This window comes from Heterocephalus glaber, unplaced genomic scaffold (assembly GCF_053883595.1).
Source record: "Heterocephalus glaber isolate CG9 unplaced genomic scaffold, H.glaber_assembly_v1.0 deba00000738, whole genome shotgun sequence".
Taxonomy (NCBI): Eukaryota; Metazoa; Chordata; class Mammalia; order Rodentia; family Bathyergidae; genus Heterocephalus; species Heterocephalus glaber.
Genome location: NW_028258161.1, coordinates 2,491,986 through 2,511,427, shown reverse-complemented (window position 1 = coordinate 2,511,427; position 19,442 = coordinate 2,491,986). Strand labels below are relative to the sequence as shown.

The window sequence follows — 19,442 nt, the reverse complement described above, 5'->3', positions numbered from 1 at the left end:
CTGCTTTTTTCCCCTTTCCTCTCCCCTCTTTAACCTCTCTTCCCCTCCTTATTTATAAAAGCCTTGTTTCCATTTTCTGAGACTATGCTCTTGATTTTTATTTAAATTTCTGTGGATGAAAATAATATTTAGCAGAGATCATTCCAAATAACATTAGACCTACATTCTATGTCATAGTGATAAGGTTTAGTGAGATCACAATGAATGGGATCCTGTTGCACTCAGACTAAGAATGTCATGGTGTTGTCCGGTAGTTCCTTTAGAAACAGCTTGCCAATTAAAAGCATTCCAGGCCCTTCTTGCCTCCAACAAAGAAGTGGATGAGCCAAGTCAAAAATGGTGCTAAAAGTTTATTTGAAAAATGAGGGGTGAAGAAGTAAGGGAAGAACTAGCTCTGCAGAGTGAACCTGAACCAAATGAAAGAGAGAAAAGGATAAAAAGTAAAAATAAAAGTGCACTCTGCATCTAGGAGACGAGATGTAGAGGAGGCTTCCATGAAGGGTAACAATAGCAGTTCCCTCATGGCATCTGGTCTCTTTTATGCCAGCCACATCTTGTGAGAGCCCATGAGAATTTCTACAAATGAGGTCCTGAGAAGCATCTGGTGCCACCCTGGGATCTTGCAGTGGACAGGCCCTGGCCACCTCCCCAGCTAGCTTTGCCCCATGCTACCTCCTATATCAGTGGGAGGCAGTTCTAGTACAATTGCTTATAATCACAAATTATAATGACAAACTACAATTGCTTATAATTACAAATGCTTATAACATTCAATTACAATGCTTATAAGAATCCATCATAGAAGCCCCTTCTTCATGCTTATACCTAACTTATTTATTACTCTTTAAGACTGATCTGATTTATCTCATAAGCCTCGTCATTTGCTTCTCTAAGTTTTCCTTTTTGGTGTGAGTTTGGTTAAACTCAAATGTGTGGCCTATCTGTGACACATGTTTTCAAACATCCCCCCCATATAATGCACTTGGGCCAACCATTGTTGGAGTAATGTTGTTTTCATTTAAATGCCATAAAGATAAACTTGAGTCATATGTAGGAAAATGGATGCGCATTGAGGCCATAATGTTAAGTAGAAAAAAAAAACCAAAACAGACACACAAGCTTAAACATTACATAATTTCTCTTGCATGAGAAACCCAAAGTATAAATAAAAAGCAAAATAAAGGGTAAACAATAGGAAGTCAGAAGATGGATCTTTCTCAAAGAGGAAGGGCATAAAGCGATGGAGAGAGAGGCAAGGGGAGGAGGATGAAAAAGGAATTAAGATGTGTTATATACATGTACCAAACCCATACAAGGAATTCAAACATTATGTACTGCAAACACATACAAAAATTATGTGAGAAAAAAGAAATGAATCCTAAAATGATTAAAATATCTATATGTGAGCTAGTCTGTCTAATTAAATGGTTTCCCCATGTAATCAATTGTCTTCATTTTGATACAATTCAAATAACAGTAACTTGTTCTTCTGTATTTGCATACACATCTATGTCAATGTGAGCTTACAGATGTATCATTTAGATGATGAATAACAAGAGAGCAGAGAGAAAAATGACAGCACAGATACACTTGGCCCCGAGCAGACTAGAGGAAAGAGACCCAGAGGGTGTGACCACACGGGTCCTCAGAGGTTTGAGCATCCGGTCTCTTTGGGTGAGGATGGCCTTCCGGGCCCTGCACCATTTCCCAGGCCCCTGTAGACGGTACTGATATGAGGTGCAGGGCCCATAGAAAATCTCCTTGGCCAGTTTTGGATCCCAGAGGAAGAGCGAGAACAGGTTGGGCTTGACACCTAACTCAGAAGCAATTTCATCCATGTAGTTGATGTACTGCACTTGTTGTCCTTCTCCTGGGCTTTGCACAGACCTGGAACAAAAAGGAAAATGATACAAGTCCTAGGCAGATTTCAGTCACTGTTCTCCCTTGTGTTTCCAAAGGACTTTATTTCTATTTTGCTTATTGACTTTGTTATCTTCTACTCATTAAATCTTCTTAATTTCATATACTTGCCTTAATTAACTTCTTTGGGTTATGATAGTATCTAAGCACACGATGTGAATCTCTGAGGTCTTAAAGTTCCCTAAGTACCCAGTAGAGTGAGTACAGAATGTTAAACGAATGGGTGGATGAAGTCTTAAACAGTTATTTTTCTTTCAGAATCAGAATCTTGTTTCATTGTATAAATCTGACATTGAGAAATGTGCATTGAGTAGAAGAATGTTAAAATCCATTACTCACTCCCTGCTTCCAAGCTGCATGAAATATCTTTCCTATGTGTTAATTCTGAACATAAATTCTTACCTTGAATACAATCAGAATTATATTTTGACTAACTCTAAGTGACTTGTTCTACATACTTGGAAATTAAAAAACACTCTATAAAATCAGCTTAGGCCAAAGAAAAATGAAATTAAAACTACTACATAAAACATATTAAGATTTTTCAAAATCTTGGGAAGAGATAAGTATGAATTATTTAAGAGAAACATAATGAAACGTGAATGATCCAAGTAGCCAAATAAAGAAGTTAGAAAGAAACATAAAACATGACTAAGGAAGGCGGTAATAGCCATTTGGCACTAAATTTATGAATTCAGGAAAAATTCTTATTGAAACTTCAAGATGGTTGTTTAAACAAGTAAACAATAAACAGACAAGTATCTTAATGTGCTAATCAAGCAAAAATAGTGAAAATATAAATAGGCACATAAAAATATTCATTGCCTTCTTGTCTACTTATCCAATGACTATCACTTAAATATGATCAAAAAGAATGAAATTCTGATTGCAAAATAACTGCATAAAGCAATAACCTTTATAAAGCCCAGAAATAATTAATTAGAAAATCTATTTATTTTAGCAACAAAAATATGAGCTCATAATAATAAACTTAAATAGATACATATGATGATAGAAACCCTAAATATTACCTGCCCTATTTCATTTTATAGCTTAGACTGCTGGTCTAGTTATTACCTGACCATTCTAAAGTTCCCCTTAAGGGTTCTATTGAATGTAAGTTTACTGCAAAAAATAAGTGATAAATGAGCATCTTCTTAAGCTACTCCTTTTTTTTTTGGATTTTTGAGACAGGGTCTCATTATGTACTTCAGGCTGGCCTCGAATGTGCAGAGATGCTCCTACTTCAGCCTCCCGAGTGCTGGGATTAAGGCGTGCACTACCATGCCCAGTTTCTTAAGCTACTCTTTATTGGATTATAGATTCTGAATTTAGCTAATTTCTTATGTAGTTTTCATGACCTCTGTTCTGACGAGGAATGAAGCAGTGCTTCCCAGTGGGCCTGACTTTGGAGATTGCTTACTGCATCGATATGATATTCTATGGTTGTTGAACAAGGGAAGGGATCTATATTCAACAGCCAGGGAGTCTGTATACATGTTCCCCACATATGGGACATGGTTAACCATGCTATCAGTTAACTGAAATTATCCTCAGATATATCATTTAGTTGCAAATTGTATAAAGAGAAAAATTCAATAGCTTCTTCTAAATGCATTTCATATACTTTAGCCAACAATTAGGTTTCTTACGTGTTTGTCATTTTCTTTCTGCTTCTGTTGATGTCCGCCATCATGTCACTTTCGGAAGGTAATATTTTCAGTCCTAAGAAAAAGAGGCAGACATTTGAGGCCTGTTAGGAAGGCTTGGGGAGTAAGTAAATAGAATGGTTTGAAAGACAATAGGCATAATAATAAGGCCTGCATGAAATTCATAATCAAAGACTTTTGAAAAAAATCTCAAGGAAGGCAATTTATTTTCTGGTAAACTTGGGTCATCAGAAAAGGTGGTGTTAGGTTTTCCCTAAGAAAAGTAGCTTTTAAAACTTGTTTCTCAGATTAAATCCATAAGGAAAATTCTTAAATACTAAGAATTTAATGATTTTTTGAATCTTTCAGAGATCCTCAAACTGTAATGTGTTCTGACTCAAATGCCTCTCTCTTAACTAGATATACCTTGGTCTTGACCTCCTATCTCAAACACAATATTTCTTAGTCTTCAGAGCAATTTTAAAATGTCTTAGTTATTACTCTATATTAAAGATGTGTACAGTGATAGAAAATGTCCCAAAACCGCAATGACTGCCTTTGGTAAGAGATCAAGTAATTAAAACAGGAACATGGTGTGTGTGTGAATGAGTGCCAGGGACTGGGAACATGACAATATGTAAGTTATGGGAAAGGTGAGATAACATCAGGGAAACGGAACAAAACAAATAGTCCCATTGTCTCTATCTAAACCTCATGGTTTCATCAGGTTCCACATACTTCTTGGTACAAAAGTATGATTTACATGAGTACTCTCAAGTATCTTTCAAAACATAATTCAGAGGATGAATTTGCAAAACATAAAAGGAAAAAAATTTCAAAACAAAAAAGCCACCTAGCACATCAAAGTATTTTGACAACCAAGCATCTGTTATGAAGTATCAAATGCTTATGAATGTACCCAACGAAAATGTGCCTATATATTCAATAACAGCCATGCATTATATGATTCATAGCATCATTGTTGATAATAATTCTAATTGGCCATTGATACAGAATAAGTACTTTGTGGACATCCATATCCATAACCATATATCAATGGATAAAGATGTGGAGTGCTATATACCAGCGAAAATAAATGAGTGCAATACAAGGATGAATTTACAATATCATTTTGAGAGAAAGAAACCAAACACCAAGAAGTGCATATTACATAATTCTATTTATGTAAAGGAAAAAAAGTTAAACTGATTGGTGCTATTTGAACAGGCACTGTTACCCTTGGTGATGGCGGGGAGGGTAATGTTGGAAGTGTAAAAGCCAAGCTTCTGAGTATTTATAATATCATTCCTTTGTTTTAGGCTAAATGAAAACTGAGTAAAAGAGTGTGTGTGGGGGGGTATTCAATTTATGAAAATTCAGGAAGTCTACAAACATGGTACAGGCACTTTTGTGCATATATATTTTACTAAAATAAATCTTTAAAAATCTTTGCTTTACATAAAGGAAATTAGATATGAATAAAGAACTGAACATGCAATCAGCATAATAAGGAATTGTTTTTAACTGCTCTTTCATATGGGCACCACGGTGTTATCCATTTGTCATTTTGAAGTGTCCCACTGGTGTCATTGTTGGTGCTCCTATTTCTACTGATGGATTCATGGTGGAAGTCAGCTAAGAAGCTATATACTTGTTAGAAGAAAGAGAAGGAAGATATGTACATGGAAACCAACATACCAAAAGAGCAATGCTGTAAAGATTTCTGAGAATCAAATGAGTTATTATCTGAAATTACTTCAATGAGGAAATAGCCACATGGCTTCGGGAAAGGAATGATACAGCATAGAGAAACAGCATAAGCTACCTAGATACATACTCAAATCTTGTTTAGTGAACAGTAGTGCATCTTCCATATTTCTGACTCACTTATTAGGTGCTTTTATGTCTCAGAATGAATTTAGTGAGGGCAGCCATTAGTTTGTATCACACTGTACCACAATTGTCTTGAGAAGATAGAATCTTGACTTGTCATTAATGAAGCATTGAGAATGTGTTCAAAGATACTTGTGAAGGTGAGGGAAAGGGCTCCGTGTGAGTCTATAAATGTGCTCTGGGTCTCAGCATCTGTAACGTAACTGTCCAGCTTGATCCTGAGTCTGATAGAATCGGGGAAGAGGAGAAAGAAAGGTTTTTGTAATCCTGTTTTGATCAGAAGCACTGATTTGAGTAAGGACTTGGAAAATGAGTTAAGAATATGAACCACATGCTTGGAGTTCACCAGTAAAGTAAAATAACTTCACTGTGTTTTTGAAATATGTTCGTAGGCAGGTTCTCCCTCATTTGTTTCCCTATATTGGCCAGTTTGCATTTCCATAAAGCCTCACTATAAATGAACCTCCTGCTGGAAAGAAACAAATAAGTGGCTACCCAATAGTCAAATGTAACCTACTGATAATTTCATACTTTTCTTTATTCCTTGAATGCTTTCATTTTTAACACAATTCTTTGAGAAATTAAAAATCAACCTTCTAGAGAGTTCAAAAGAAATTTTCTAATGGCGAAATTTCAGGCCCCTTATTATACAAGAGAAAAGATTAGTTGAATAGAAGTCCTCTGAGGGTCCCTGTTAGGAGCTTGTCCTTGTTAGGGGCCCAACTCTCTCATGTAGAAGACCAGTACATACCCTTGAATACGCGAACAGCCCATCGGCTTTGGATTTCTGCTGAGGGAATGAGGGGGCCTACTGGCTGAACCACACCAATGAAAGCTAGAGTTGGTTTCTCTAGCTGAGGGGGGAAGACAAATTTAAACAAGGAGTGCTGGCTGTCCAGGATTCCTGAGTCAGCCTCCAGGAAAGGGGCGGTCCAGGAGTAGCCTGTGGCAAAGACAATGGCGTCTACGTCTTCTTCGGTGCCATCCTCAAAGATGGCGGATGTAGCCGTGAACTCTTTCACGTTTGGTTTCATCAGCACTCTCCCGGTAATTATGTGCTTTGCCAGATCATCACTAAAAACAGTTCGGTGGCTAAAAATTCTGCACGACAAGAAGCGTAATATGAAGAAGTGAGTATGAATGTTCTTCCTGAACATGTTGTGGTAGGTAAATGCTCAGGAAATCACCATATTCCTTAATAATTTTAAGACTCTTTATTGGCATCCCTAGAAAGGCAATATAATTTATTGATCAAAAATTTGATTTTCAGAATCAGAGGTTTGGCCTCAACACTAGTTCTTTCTCTTACTCGTTGTGAGACTTTGAACATGTCATGAGTCATTTGAATCTCAATTTACCAATCTGCAAAACTATAATATGATAAACTGATCAAATTATGCTAGGTGATAATATACATGAAATATTTTCTTGATTATAATATTTCACCAGGAATAAGATGTTTTGATTTTTAACATATTCACTTGCTCTTTATATCGTATAAAGAAGACATTAATTGACTCAATGTTTTTTCAGGGCCTAAAATGTACAATTGAATAAAATAGAAATTCAATGGTAAATATGTACTCAGTGAAATACAAACTTTTGAAACCTCCAATTTATGGTTTGATCAATTAATAAGGGGCAGATAGTCATATTTCCATGTCTACATTACTTTTAACAAACACATATTCCATCTTCTGAATAATTTCTCTCTATGAAGGAACCTAGAGTCACACATACTATTTCAGATAGGCTGAAGCTATTTTTGTACTATACATTCCTTTTAACATTAATTTTCTGAAAAGGGGCAAAGGGAAAGTGGGAGGGGTAGGGGAAAGGAAAGAAGGGAATGGAATTAATATGAGAAAATGTAATAAAATAGAAACAAAGTCTTTGGAAATAGGGAAGGATGGAGGGGTTGAAGGGAGGGCAGGGGAAGGGGGAAAAAAATAAGAACCAAGACAGAGTATGTAAAGGTGTAAATTCCCAAAGATGAATGTCATTATATTGTATACCTAAAATGTACCAATAAAATTAATAATGTAAAAAACGTTAATTTTCTCTTTCCACTGCTTGTACATTAATTCAAAGTACTATATTTTTTCCTAGACTCTAAAGCATTTAATATGAAGAACTGTGTAGGGTTAAAAAGCAGAGAGAGCCAAAGATGGTTACATGCATAACATTAAAATTCAAGTGTTAGAGGAGGAAAATGATGGAGAAATGCAATAGAGGAAGAGTCACAGAGGTAAAAGAACCACAGGAAGGAGATGTAGGATGAGAGGACTAGGTAAGATCATTACCTACTTAGTGTGCACTGGGATGGGAGAAGAAATGCAAGCATATGCAAATACAGAATAAGTCCTGTGATAACATTCAGAAGCATCAAGTCGTAGGTTGGAGCATGGCCTCATGGGTATGGATCATGCAAACAGTGGGAAGGAGGCTAGAGCTGTTGGGGATGTTAAGTGGCTGCACTGTGTGAGTATGGGATAGTCTTTCATTCAGATAATGAAATAGAATGGGTTGATGGTAGGTTTGAGGGTAAGTATGGAATCCTATTTAGAGTTTAGAGAGGGAACAGAAAGTAGTTGAGAAATGATAGCAAAAAAGAGGAAGTAGAGGGAGGCATAGTGACATGGTCTGAGTGTCAAACAAGATAAGTATTTAAGTTCTACTTCACCATCCTGCACTCCACATACCTCTTTCTTATACCTCGGTACAATAACATAGAGCTGGCAGAAGAAGCAAATAGCTTGGATGTTCCCAGTCAACAAAAATTCTATCAAGAGGTAAAAATGTACCCATGAACCCATGAATTGTCATTCCTTACAAATAGCTTATAGGTTCTGTTGGCTACTCTAACTGCTTAAAAAATATCATTTTCTTATCTTAAACCATTGATCTCACCTGTGTTTGGGCTGCAGCCCATAATTGGCATGGTTAAATCTTGCATTTAATTTGTTCTCTGCCCATCTGTTGAGCAGAAATGTGGGAATGATTTTTTCAATTGTTCTGTTATAACGAGTGAAGAGGGTGGCATCCATGGGATTTCCATGATCCCAAACCCGGCTCCAGATCCATGCACCTTGTCTCGTGCTGAGGAAAACCTGAAAGAAAGGAGTGGCTGCCTAGTAACAGTTCTGTTTTGTATCAACTCAATCTTAGTTTTTAAAAAAAATTGTCATAGGAAAAGAGTGAACTCCTCACACCACCTCTCCACCCTGCCTGATTCCTTTCCTCCTCTGTCACTCTACACAAGTCTCACTCTGTACTTCAAGTCTATCCAATTCACCTACTATGCATTATGGATCTATTGGCATTGTAATGTTTCCTCTTGTTCTTCTAAATGGAGACTCCTCCATCCCAGCATGTCAAAGGAAATATTAGGGTTTAGTAGTTAGTATCTATATTCCCTCTAAACTTTATCATTCTATATTTCAGACTAAAGGAGAAAATCTAAATACAAAGTTGCAGATTATAACAAAAATGAAATAATTTCCACGTGAAAATATATGAAGTGAATGAAAAACAGACTGCACATTTTGAGAAATTTATTGTTTTCTATTTTGAGTCATTTAACTGAGAATTTGAAAAATAGTAGCAGCTTTTTAATGAAAATTACTTGCCTGTGATGTCATTAATTGTAAAGATCTATGATAAAATGTATAACTGTATCTAGTTCATGAAGTCTGAGATGCATGGGTAGCAAATGGTTGATTTGTCTTTTCCCTATAAATTGTGAAACAAAAAAAAAAGTTAATTTTGAACTGTGGAAAGTGCATCCTGATGTCCATTTGGAATCCACTATATTCTCTGTGGAGAGTATGTGGCTCCTCTTCTGGTCCGCATAGGCAGTGGAGCCCACAAAATTTCTGCTTTACTACCAGCACCTCATTTACAGATCAGCAGGGCATTTCTATTTATGTTTGCATATGTTGTTCTCTGTTTAAACTTTAGTTCCAAATTGAAACTGTGCTGTTTTCTGTGAAATTTATTTCAGCTTGAACATTCATATTTTCCATATATAACTACAGCTAGACAGTTCTAATAAGCTGACTGTAGATTTATTGCTTTTTTTTTCTTCAGGACTTCAGTGTATTCCAATGTGGGAGGATACTGCTATTTTTGGTTTTGGTATTCTTTCACTCATGCATAGTCAGACAAAAAATTGTGCCACTGGTTTGTTGAGGTAGCAGACAATATTGCCCTACCATGCTAAGGCAATAGTAAAAGTCTAGACTCATGTGGTCCATACTGCAGGAGTGACTTACACCAAAGCACAGAATCAGTGTACAGTGCCAAACCTGTTCAGCGACATGGCTGATCTCGCTAGCCACATCTACTCCCGAATTCCCGAGGCCAATCACGACCACTCTTTTCCCCACAAAACTGTCTGGATGCTTGTACTCCCAACTGTGGAGATATGTGCCGCTGAAATTCTGGATCCCTGTAAGGAAATGGTCGAATTCTCACATCACAAACGGAAATGGGAAAGGCTGTTTGGCAAAATTTATTTATAACTTTGAAATACTGTATTTGTTATTTAAATCTCCATCTTTGTTGTTTGTCAGTTGCCACCAATATTATAGAATGAGATTACCAAGAAGCAAAATATTCAGTGGCAGTAACAATATGGCCAAGACCAAAATCAAAGCATACTAATGTTCCTTTTTATGTGTCAAATTGTAAATTTCCTCAGTATGATGACTCCTGGCTCTTTGGAAGGCTACTGTATTTTTCTAAATATGAAGAAGTGTCTTCACTTTCTGTGAGTCTTCTAAAGAAATGCACAAATATGTAATGATCCTTAGCAATTTAAAATGGTGAGATATCAAATACACTGAGAAATCAAATGCACACCACACATGCACCTGTAATCTTCTGAGAAATCACATGAAGAATGAGTAAAAACTGATATGAATTTCAAGAACATATTTTGCTTAACTTGCACTATATTCTAAAATGTTAATATATCATCAATATACAAGGGTATTAAGGAGATATTTTATATAGTTGTATTATGATGGCGAACCTTTTAGAGCTTTCAATGAGCTCCCTGTAGATTTGCCACCACTCATCTAGGGTGTATTTTACATGGAAAGAATATCTTGTTTATATTGGACACATTTCCAGTGCTTACTAGTGACACTGGGAAAGTGGCTGCTACATTTAACCCTGTGAACCATGCGTATTAGAGGATTCAAAGAATTTCAGAGGAAAATTTGATTAATTTCAAAAATATTATACAACTGACACAAAGCCTACAATTATTTTGCCACATTCTATCACTCCTTGAGTGTTGCCGTGACCCTAAATTATCTAAAATTTGTGCTCTGCTCTTTTGTGTCAACTACCATTGCTTTACTTGAATTCCTATCATCATCGCTTTAATGGATTGAGAAAGTCTTGTTATTGATATTCCTGCTTTGTTCTTTCTTCCCTATCAGTTAATATTCTATACCATTTCAAGACTGATCATTACCAAATACAAGTATGATCATTCACCTGCTCCCCTCCAACACAAACACACACACACACACACTACCACCACCACCACCACCACCACCACCACCACCACCACCACCATGTAGTGAGGTTTCATAGACTCTGCAGACCTCTCTCTACCCATTCATCAGCAGCACACACATCAATTCTGTGTCATTCCCTCAGCTTACTAGGCTATTTTACATTGGCTTCTTTTCACAACTGCTTACCATCCCATTCAGTCTGTGTTTGCCTGAGTAATTCTTAGTTTCCAGTTCCAATGTTATTCCCAGTATCAGATCTATCCTGGCTGTTCTGAAAAGTATCACATTTTTTTTTGTATCCCCACTGTGCCTTATAAACATGTCCAGCCAATGCCCACGATTGCATAGAAAGTAAAATTCTTAGAATTCAAAGACTCTAACACATTCATTGGTTAAATACCTGCAAAATCCTGTAAGGGCAAGTACTTCTCTGTGTAACGACCACTGCAGATCATGACCCCATCAAAGGTATAGGTTTTCTGCTTTCCGTCAGCTTCTACCACAACATCCCACTGGCCAGAGGATGAAAAATCAGGGCGCTTCCTCACAGCACACACTTTGGACTGAGAGGACAGGAACAAAGGTGGCTTAAGTTCTAGAGCATTGTTTTGAGACTTCTATTTTCCCCTGAAATTGTTTTGACAAATAAATTAGGTGGCACTTTCTCTAGTCATAGCTGCTGGTCCCTTAGGATTTTAATGCCCAGTTGCTTCATAAAAGCTTTAATTCCTGAGGACAGAAGCACTTTGGAGGACGTAATACATTAATTTTTTAAATAACTCATTTATTTAATACAATTAATGGAAAAGTAGATTTCAGGAGCATATTGTGAAACTATGTTCCTTGAAGGGGCACCATTAACTCGTCACTAATCTTGAGAATGAGAAGAGATTTGATAATTTTCTCAGAATTGTGGTGGAAAATGTGAAGTGAAACCACACCTCAGCTTGCTCTGCTGTGCCAGTGCAAAGGTGGTGTCAGAGCTTTCATTCCTTACCAGGAACTGGATGTATTTCATCAGACCAAAGTGCTTGGTGTACATCCTGAGATACTCCATCATTCTGGAGTGGTGCAGATAGTTGGGGTAATGATCAGGGAAAGGGTAGTCGCTGAAGGCTGTCATCTCCTTGGAAGTGTTTAAGGTCACAGACTTGTAAAGCCCAGGCCTTCCGCTTTCAGGTGTCTCCTGTAGGAAACAAAAAGCCCATGGCTTCCAGTACACAGCAAATAATGTGTTAGTCATGACGCAATCTGTGGTGTTGGGTTCCATTTTCTTTGAAAAACCATATTTATCAGTTTTATGTCCTATTGTTCAACAGAGTGTGGTCATTGGAGTCACTGAAGGGAACTCTTGGGTGAAGCCTGTTTATAGTGGTGATACCAAACTGATATCAGTAATTGTATCATAACAGATAATTAAACAGATATTAAAACAACACAACAAACAAAACTCAAACAAATAAAATTAAAACAAACACAGAAGGAGTTGATAAGAGAAACTATAGAAAGTCAAAGTCAACCTCACAACTCAAGGAAATTTCATTTAAGAGAAGGCACTGGAGAAAAACATTACTTGATTTAGGAAAAAATCATGCAAATACAAAGTACATTAAAGTTTTAGGGTAAGAGTTGACAAATTAGATAAACAGGATGGATATTTAAGAACACAAGTGGATGTTTTTTAAGAACATGCATTATATTTCAGTAAGACAGATTCCTGTTAATGCTACACTTAGTTCCTTCTGTCCTTCTTGGATACTAGGTAGTATGTATTCATTCCTTTAAGTTATGTATCACTACATTTATGATAACACATTTTTCTTCATAGGGATGTATCTTTTTTTCAGAAGTTATTATATACCACAAAATAACATCTAAGGGATCTTATGGCATGGAGAGAAATGTCAGGACCAAGATTCAGAAGATCAGTAAGTTTGCTGGAGGTGGAATAAGTATCCACGGTTTCTGAGATTGGACTTCCTCATATGTAACATTTATAACCAATACTCCAATAGTCCACATGGGGTTGTCAGGGAGATGAAAGGAATAGTACTATGCATGTGCTTCAAGAAGTCTCCAGTTTACTTGAATGTAAGATATTCCATTTTGAAAAGAAACCTTAGTGGATAAATAATTTGTATGTCATACCAGAGTTGTATTTCCTAGAGGAAAGAGAACAATGGCCTCACACAAAGATAACATCTTTAAAGATAATATGTATAAAATTACCTCATATCTCCACACTCCTCCAATGTCTTTGCTCTTTTCAAAGCACAAAGGCTCGAGACCCTCCTCCAAGCAGCTCTTCATGGCACCCAATCCGCTGGCCCCAGCACCAATCACTGCAACCCTTTTCACCTTCATGTCTCTTGAATGGAAAATAATTCTCTTAGTTATGTTTTGAGGGGAAAAAAGTCAAGGTTCGTGACCATATCAGCACTCCCCTTCATTTAGCATTCTTATTTCTTTGAATAGAACTTTGCTTGCTTCTATTACAGCGTATGCATATATTATACCTGTTATGTACATAAACACATCACGCTGTCCAGATCTGAAGATTGTGTTTCCACATATTCAACCATCACAGATCTACAATATTAACAGATAAGTTTCTGTTGAAGATGTAGATGCTGATTTTCTTGTCACTCTTCTCTAGAGAGCATAGTACAAGGACTGTTAGCATAGCATTTACTGTTTATTCCAAGTGATCTCTGTGATTTAAAGCATATGGGAAGAAGTTGTGCCAATACTATGCAATTTTATTTAAGTGACTTTAACATATGCTGATCTTGATGTCCACAGGGGAGCTTGGCACTAATCCCCAAGAGATCCCGAAGGATGAATGTGTGTGTAGTATATTTGACTGGATCTTTAGTCTTTTTATTAGAATCAGAAAGAATTGCATTCCTTATTCAAACTAAAATTTCCTGATGATTCAAAATCTTTTATTGTAGAAATATCATTCTGCATTAAAATTAGATTTAAAAATAGTTATGTCATTCAGGTTCGTGTAATATGTTCTGCTTAGTAATAGCTAAAGAAGTGTTCAAAGTTACAATTGGTGCAAATAGGACTATTGTGGTGGGCCTTGATCCAAAGTTTTCTATTCTATTCTCCTCACATAGTACCTTCTACTCTATTTCTACCCAATTAGGTCAGATGAACTGTTCTTCATCACCAGCACAGAAATGGAAAAAGAAAGGAAACATTGAAGTATAATCTTTCTTATTTCTCCATTTGGTAGATTATTTTTGAGACAAGTCTTGCTATGTAGTTCAGGCCAGCTTTGGACTCACTGTGTAGCCCAGGCTGATTTAGAATTTGTGGTAATCCTCCTGCCTCAGCCTCCAAAGTGCTAGGATCACAGACAGTGCCTCACCATGCCTGACTCTGTTTGGTAAACTGAAATGAAATCTGGAGTTCTTGGTTTTGGGGGGGAACAGTCATTGGCAGGCGTGAACTCATTCCTTACTGAATCAAAATCAAGTTGGTTTCAAGTCTCTTGGTGAATTATCCTTTCCCCTAATGTTTGATCTCTTCTGACACCCTCTCCTCTTATGCATCAACATTACATTACACAGAGAATGGTGACCTTCCTATTTTGGAACTTTTCTGCTGATTGTTCATTTTGTCCAGAAAGTCTTCTTTTTCTCATGTATACCCACTTACATCCATTCATCAAGACTCGGTTCTGTCAAATGAGAGAAACGTTGTTGACATTCAGATTTCATCGCCTCTTTGGAGTTTATCTTGACCATTTTAATTCCTCTCTTTCTCTTCTATACCCAGAGTTGTCAATACACACTTAAATTTTTCTCAAGTTTTCTAGGTTTTGGTTTTGTTACATCTTTCTGGATGTGTCATAGTCCTTCTCCAACGAGATGGTGCAGCTCTGAGGATGAGGACACCACCATTCTCTTCAGGTCCTCATCATAGTGCCACAGAACAGCAAAGGGACGCAGTGACAGAGAAATGGTAAGCACTTTCTAGTCAGGTCCTTGTTATTTCAATCTTGCTTTGATAGGAGAAGGGATTCTTGCTTCCCTGCCATTTTAGGGCATTTTGAGAATTATTAGTCCCTGTTTTGCTTTTTACACTTTGCACCTTCCTTCGCTTCTCACAGTAGGCACAGGAAGGGCTCCTGTGCTGATTGAGGCTGACTTTGCTGTCTGTTGGATGAAGCAAGCCTGGCTTCCCGCCTGCTCTTCCTGAGGCTTTCTTCCACCCTTTAGGAATCTGAGCTGCACTGTGGTCATCCATGCATTTGATGCACTCTGAAGAATTCATCCTCCCAGGCAGCTTCCAATCTCTATTCTTGACAGAGAAGGAGTAGGAGCTCCAGGGTAAGCCACATTCCCCAACCCAGCCTGGATGGGAAGTTGTGCACAATAAGGCCAGGGATATATTTTAATGCCCATTTTTATCCTATGTCTATTCCTCATGTGGTTAGAACCAGTAAGTGGAAGATGCACATTTATATTCCAAGGACTTCCACATTCATAATAGTTGTAAATGCATTTCCTCCTTTCCTTTTTATATACACATTCTATATTCATTTCAGACTATATTCACAGTGGAGTGCATAATTTGTTTAATTTTGTAATAAATCTGAACACATACCGTCTTAAGTTTCACATCCATTTAAAATCTGGAACATCACCTATTCCCATACACCTATTGTAACTATGAATTGTTACAATGGGTCCAGGGATCTAATTTATTCTTTTATATTCTGCCTTACAATTAATGCATGTTTCTTATTTTTAAAAAATCATTAAATAAAAAAAAAACTATAAGAGGGTCAGGGATTTAGCTCAGTGGTTTCGCTGCCAGCTGCGTAAGCGCAAGGACCCGAGTTCGATCCCCGGTACAAAAAAAAAACTATAAGAAAAAATAAAAATTAAATATTCCACCAATCCAGACCCAAAGATTATTAAGTACACATAATTTTAGAACCTGTGTCTCTCACTCTCTCTTTAGATGTCTCTGTATGTATGTATATAAATATATAAAATATACAAATGTATATAGTGTATATGCATAAATATATCTATATCCCTTGAATATAGTATAGTATATCATCTCTGTCTCTCTGTGCGTCTGTGTATATAAGTTGAACATAATATTTACAGTATATCACTTATTTTTTCAGCTAATAATTTTGTGAACATATTCCCTATAATAGAAGGTCTCTGAAAATATTTTTGAATAAATTTTAATGGCTGTGGAATTTTCTATTACATGGTTTTCAGTTGCACATTTTAGATTTTTCCAAATTTTCTCTACTATAAATAAAGGATGATAACTTCTCAAAATCATTTTCTCACCACAAACATACTTCGTTCCATTTTTGGCCAACTGGACCTTCTTCAATTGCTCCCATCATTCTGGGTTATAAGAACACAGGCATCTCTTTTTACCTGGTCCCTGGGACATACTACCTGTTTTGTAAGTGGTAGCTAAAGTAAAAATGGCAATGAAAATCTAAAAATGGAAGTGGAGTGTTGATGTCAGTATGGAGTAACAAATTCTCGTCCAACTTTTACTTATCTCTATACCAAGTTTTATGTAGTTTTCTCATTTTATTGTCCATGGCTTCTGATTTTTCTCATTCCCTAATTTCATGTCTAAGGAAAATTTTGATTCAACAGATTAATATTAAACAATCATAAGGCAAAGTATTTGTCAGACACAGCAGTTGTGTATGCTGAGGAATAAGATTTCATTCTATCATCCAGGAATTTAGTGTCCACCAGGGAAGCAAAGGTCAACATGGTAATATGCATGATACAGGGAACAATATAAATATTATGACTGCAATTGCTTCATTTCTTGATGAATAAAATATTTTCATTCAATAATTAATATCCAAATCTAGGGCAAACTACTTAAAAATCAAGAAATCCTAGCAATTCCAGGATATATTGTTGCTACTGGAAGAGTGGTTGAAACCAGTGCAGGAGGAGTTTGGGGAGGGGTGATGGAAGAAAGCAGAAATAGCAACATCCCCAATTTTCTAACCAAAATCTTCTGATGTCCTGGAGGAAGGAGTGTCTAACTCACAATCTTTGAGGGATGGTGGGACCCTCTTCTTCCTGGATTCATGTCACGTGCAGCTGTGTGTTTGATGTTTCTGTCCTGGCCTTCTCAGGTGGCTTAGGTTCCAGGGGCAGGTGCTGCAGGAGCCCTGGCCCACTGTCCTTGCTGTCCATGGTCTCCCCAAGGTATCCTCTCAACCTCCAGGGAACCTTGGTACTACCATGTCTTCTCATCCTTAATCCTTCATAATTACCTAGTCTCTTTATTTCACTGGAGGGCAGGATCTTCAGATCTGCTCCCGAAAGAACTCACCTTACCTTTCTTCCTAGGAATGTGTGACCACTGTAGATTGAGGAAGAGTGTTTCGCTTAATTGCTATCAATCACATCTGTGGGATATTTGTCTCAAATGTCTCCGTTTGGGGCTCTCAGCACAAAAGAAGCCCTTTTCACAAATCTTGTCAGAAATCTGCAGCCACAAAGCACTGCAACATCATTTCCAAAGTAATATGCTCCTTACTTCATGTAATAGTCACAGTTCTCCAGAGTGACAGACTCAGGAGGATATCAGTCTAAATACATATATAGAGACATAGACAGATAGGGATAGAGATAGAGACAGATGAAGATAAAAAGATGGTATAGAGAAAGAGACAGAGATGCAGTTTTATGAGAGGGGGTTTGTTAGAGAAATTGACTCACGTGACAATGGGCTGAGAAGTCCTGTTACTGGCTATCTGCAAGCTGAAGACCCTGGGGTGCTGGTAGCTTTGTTCAGTCCAGGTCTAGAAGCCTCAGAACCGGGGAAGCTGATGGTGTATCTCTCTCTCTTTGAGAACCCAGGGAATTGTCAGTGTTTGTCCTGGAGACCAAAGCCTGGAGACAACGTGGAGTTCTGATGTCCAAGAGTGGAAGGGTGTCCCAGCTCTAGGAGAGAGAGCGTCTCCCTTTTCACTGCCCCGTTATTCTGTTGGTGCCCCAAGCCAATTGGATGTGCCTGCCCATATGGAGGGTGGATCTTCCCCACTAAGTCTACTGAGTCACAGGCCACTGCCCTCTGGAAACACCCTCAGAGGCACACCCACTCAGTGCAATCATCCAACAGATGCCAAACCACCTGGGTTTCCTTCCAGCAGAAGAGGAATGGGTTCAGTGCTACTAATCTTGGAGAATAATTAATGATTAATCAAATACCTGTGAATTGTTCGATTCAGTTAAGTTGGTACCTGAAGTTAATCACAAGCCCACCCTTCATGAACTAGGCACAAATGTCCTTTTCCTTATGTCATATTTAAACTTCACATGTTAATAAACAGTTAATAGTTCCACCTAATGTGCTACCATTGTCCTGCATACCATTGAAACAGCCCTAAGCCTTTCCTAAAAGAAGAGTTAAAATCCTGTGTGATCATTACCCTTCTCCTAATGTCCATAACTTAAATACTATGATGTACAATTAATAATGCTCTATACTCACATAAAGTGAATAAATCTTGTTATATAATTAAGTCATAGGAATAAAACCAAATGTGTATCTTTACATATAAACACAAATATTTCCAAAAATATATTTTAGCAATAAGGAAGAGATACTCATGACAGTTACAGTATTAATTTTGTAACTGATTTCATGATCATAGATGTCATTTATTACTACCTTATTCCACTACTCTTTTTTCCCAGAAAAATATTCCCTAAGTGTCTAAGTGAAATAAATCAGATACACAAGCTTAAATATTACACAATTTTTCTTATATGAGAAACCAAAATATAAGTAAAGAGCAAAATAAAAGATAATTAACAGGAAACAAGGATGTGGATCCTTTGCAGAGGGGAAGGTGATGAAGAGATGGAGGGGTTGGAAGAGGGAGGAAGGCACGGGGAAGGGGAGGGAGGTAAAAATAATTGATATGTGCTATGTATCTGTACCAACTTCCCACAAGGAGTAGAATCATTATGTACTGCAAACATGTGGTAATAAAAATGAAAAGTTAAAAAAAAATGATGAAATTCACACTGAGTCCCAAACAGGAAGCTGGTGAGGACCTAATTGTAGAAACCTTCCTTTCTCCCCCCAATATTTCCCTTGGCTGAGGGTCTCCAAAGAAAGCAGGAAGAAGCCTTGAGGCTGGGTGTGTCCATTACCAAGGGGCAGCCCTCAGGGAAATGAAGTTTGGGGTGGAGTTGTCCTCAGAGGCTCCCAGTGTGGAGTCACGGTGCCTGTAAACATGACCCAGGTTGAGAGCTGGTGGAATCCCAGCCTCCTGAGAGTCCTTCTGGATGGAGAATGGGCTCTTCGGTGAGAGGAAGAAAGGTGGCTAGCAGTCAGATATAAGACATTGCTAGACCTGATGTCCCCAGAGAAATATTGGGGTTTCAGAGGCTGAGTTCAGAGAGGGTCTGTAACTGAG

At 37.5% G+C, this 19,442-nt stretch overlaps 1 protein-coding gene across 1 annotated transcript; it reads right to left on the bottom strand.

Annotated features, from left to right (window-relative positions):
- Positions 1–812: 812 nt before the first annotated feature.
- LOC101713566 (flavin-containing monooxygenase 5-like) lies at positions 813–13,520 on the bottom strand. Its single transcript, XM_004865247.3, has 8 exons — positions 13,223–13,520; positions 11,991–12,179; positions 11,394–11,556; positions 9,770–9,912; positions 8,373–8,572; positions 6,214–6,563; positions 3,573–3,645; positions 813–1,887 (listed from the first exon to the last, which is right to left on the bottom strand). Exons 1-8 carry the CDS (start codon positions 13,355–13,357, stop codon positions 1,539–1,541), a joined length of 1,602 nt encoding a protein of 533 aa, XP_004865304.1. The 5' UTR covers positions 13,358–13,520; the 3' UTR covers positions 813–1,538.
- Positions 13,521–19,442: the final 5,922 nt, after the last annotated feature.

Excerpts from the sequence above, each read along its gene's own strand:
- LOC101713566 (XM_004865247.3), bottom strand. The coding sequence starts at position 13,357 with ATGAAGGTGAAAAGGGTTGCAGTGATTGGTGCTGGGGCCAGCGGATTG. Across the intron at positions 12,180-13,222 it reads GAGGAGTGTGGAGATATGAG|GAGACACCTGAAAGCGGAAG; the intron begins GTAATTTTATAC and ends TGTTTCCTACAG. Across the intron at positions 8,573-9,769 it reads TCAGCCATGTCGCTGAACAG|GTTTTCCTCAGCACGAGACA; the intron begins GTTTGGCACTGT and ends CCTTTCTTTCAG.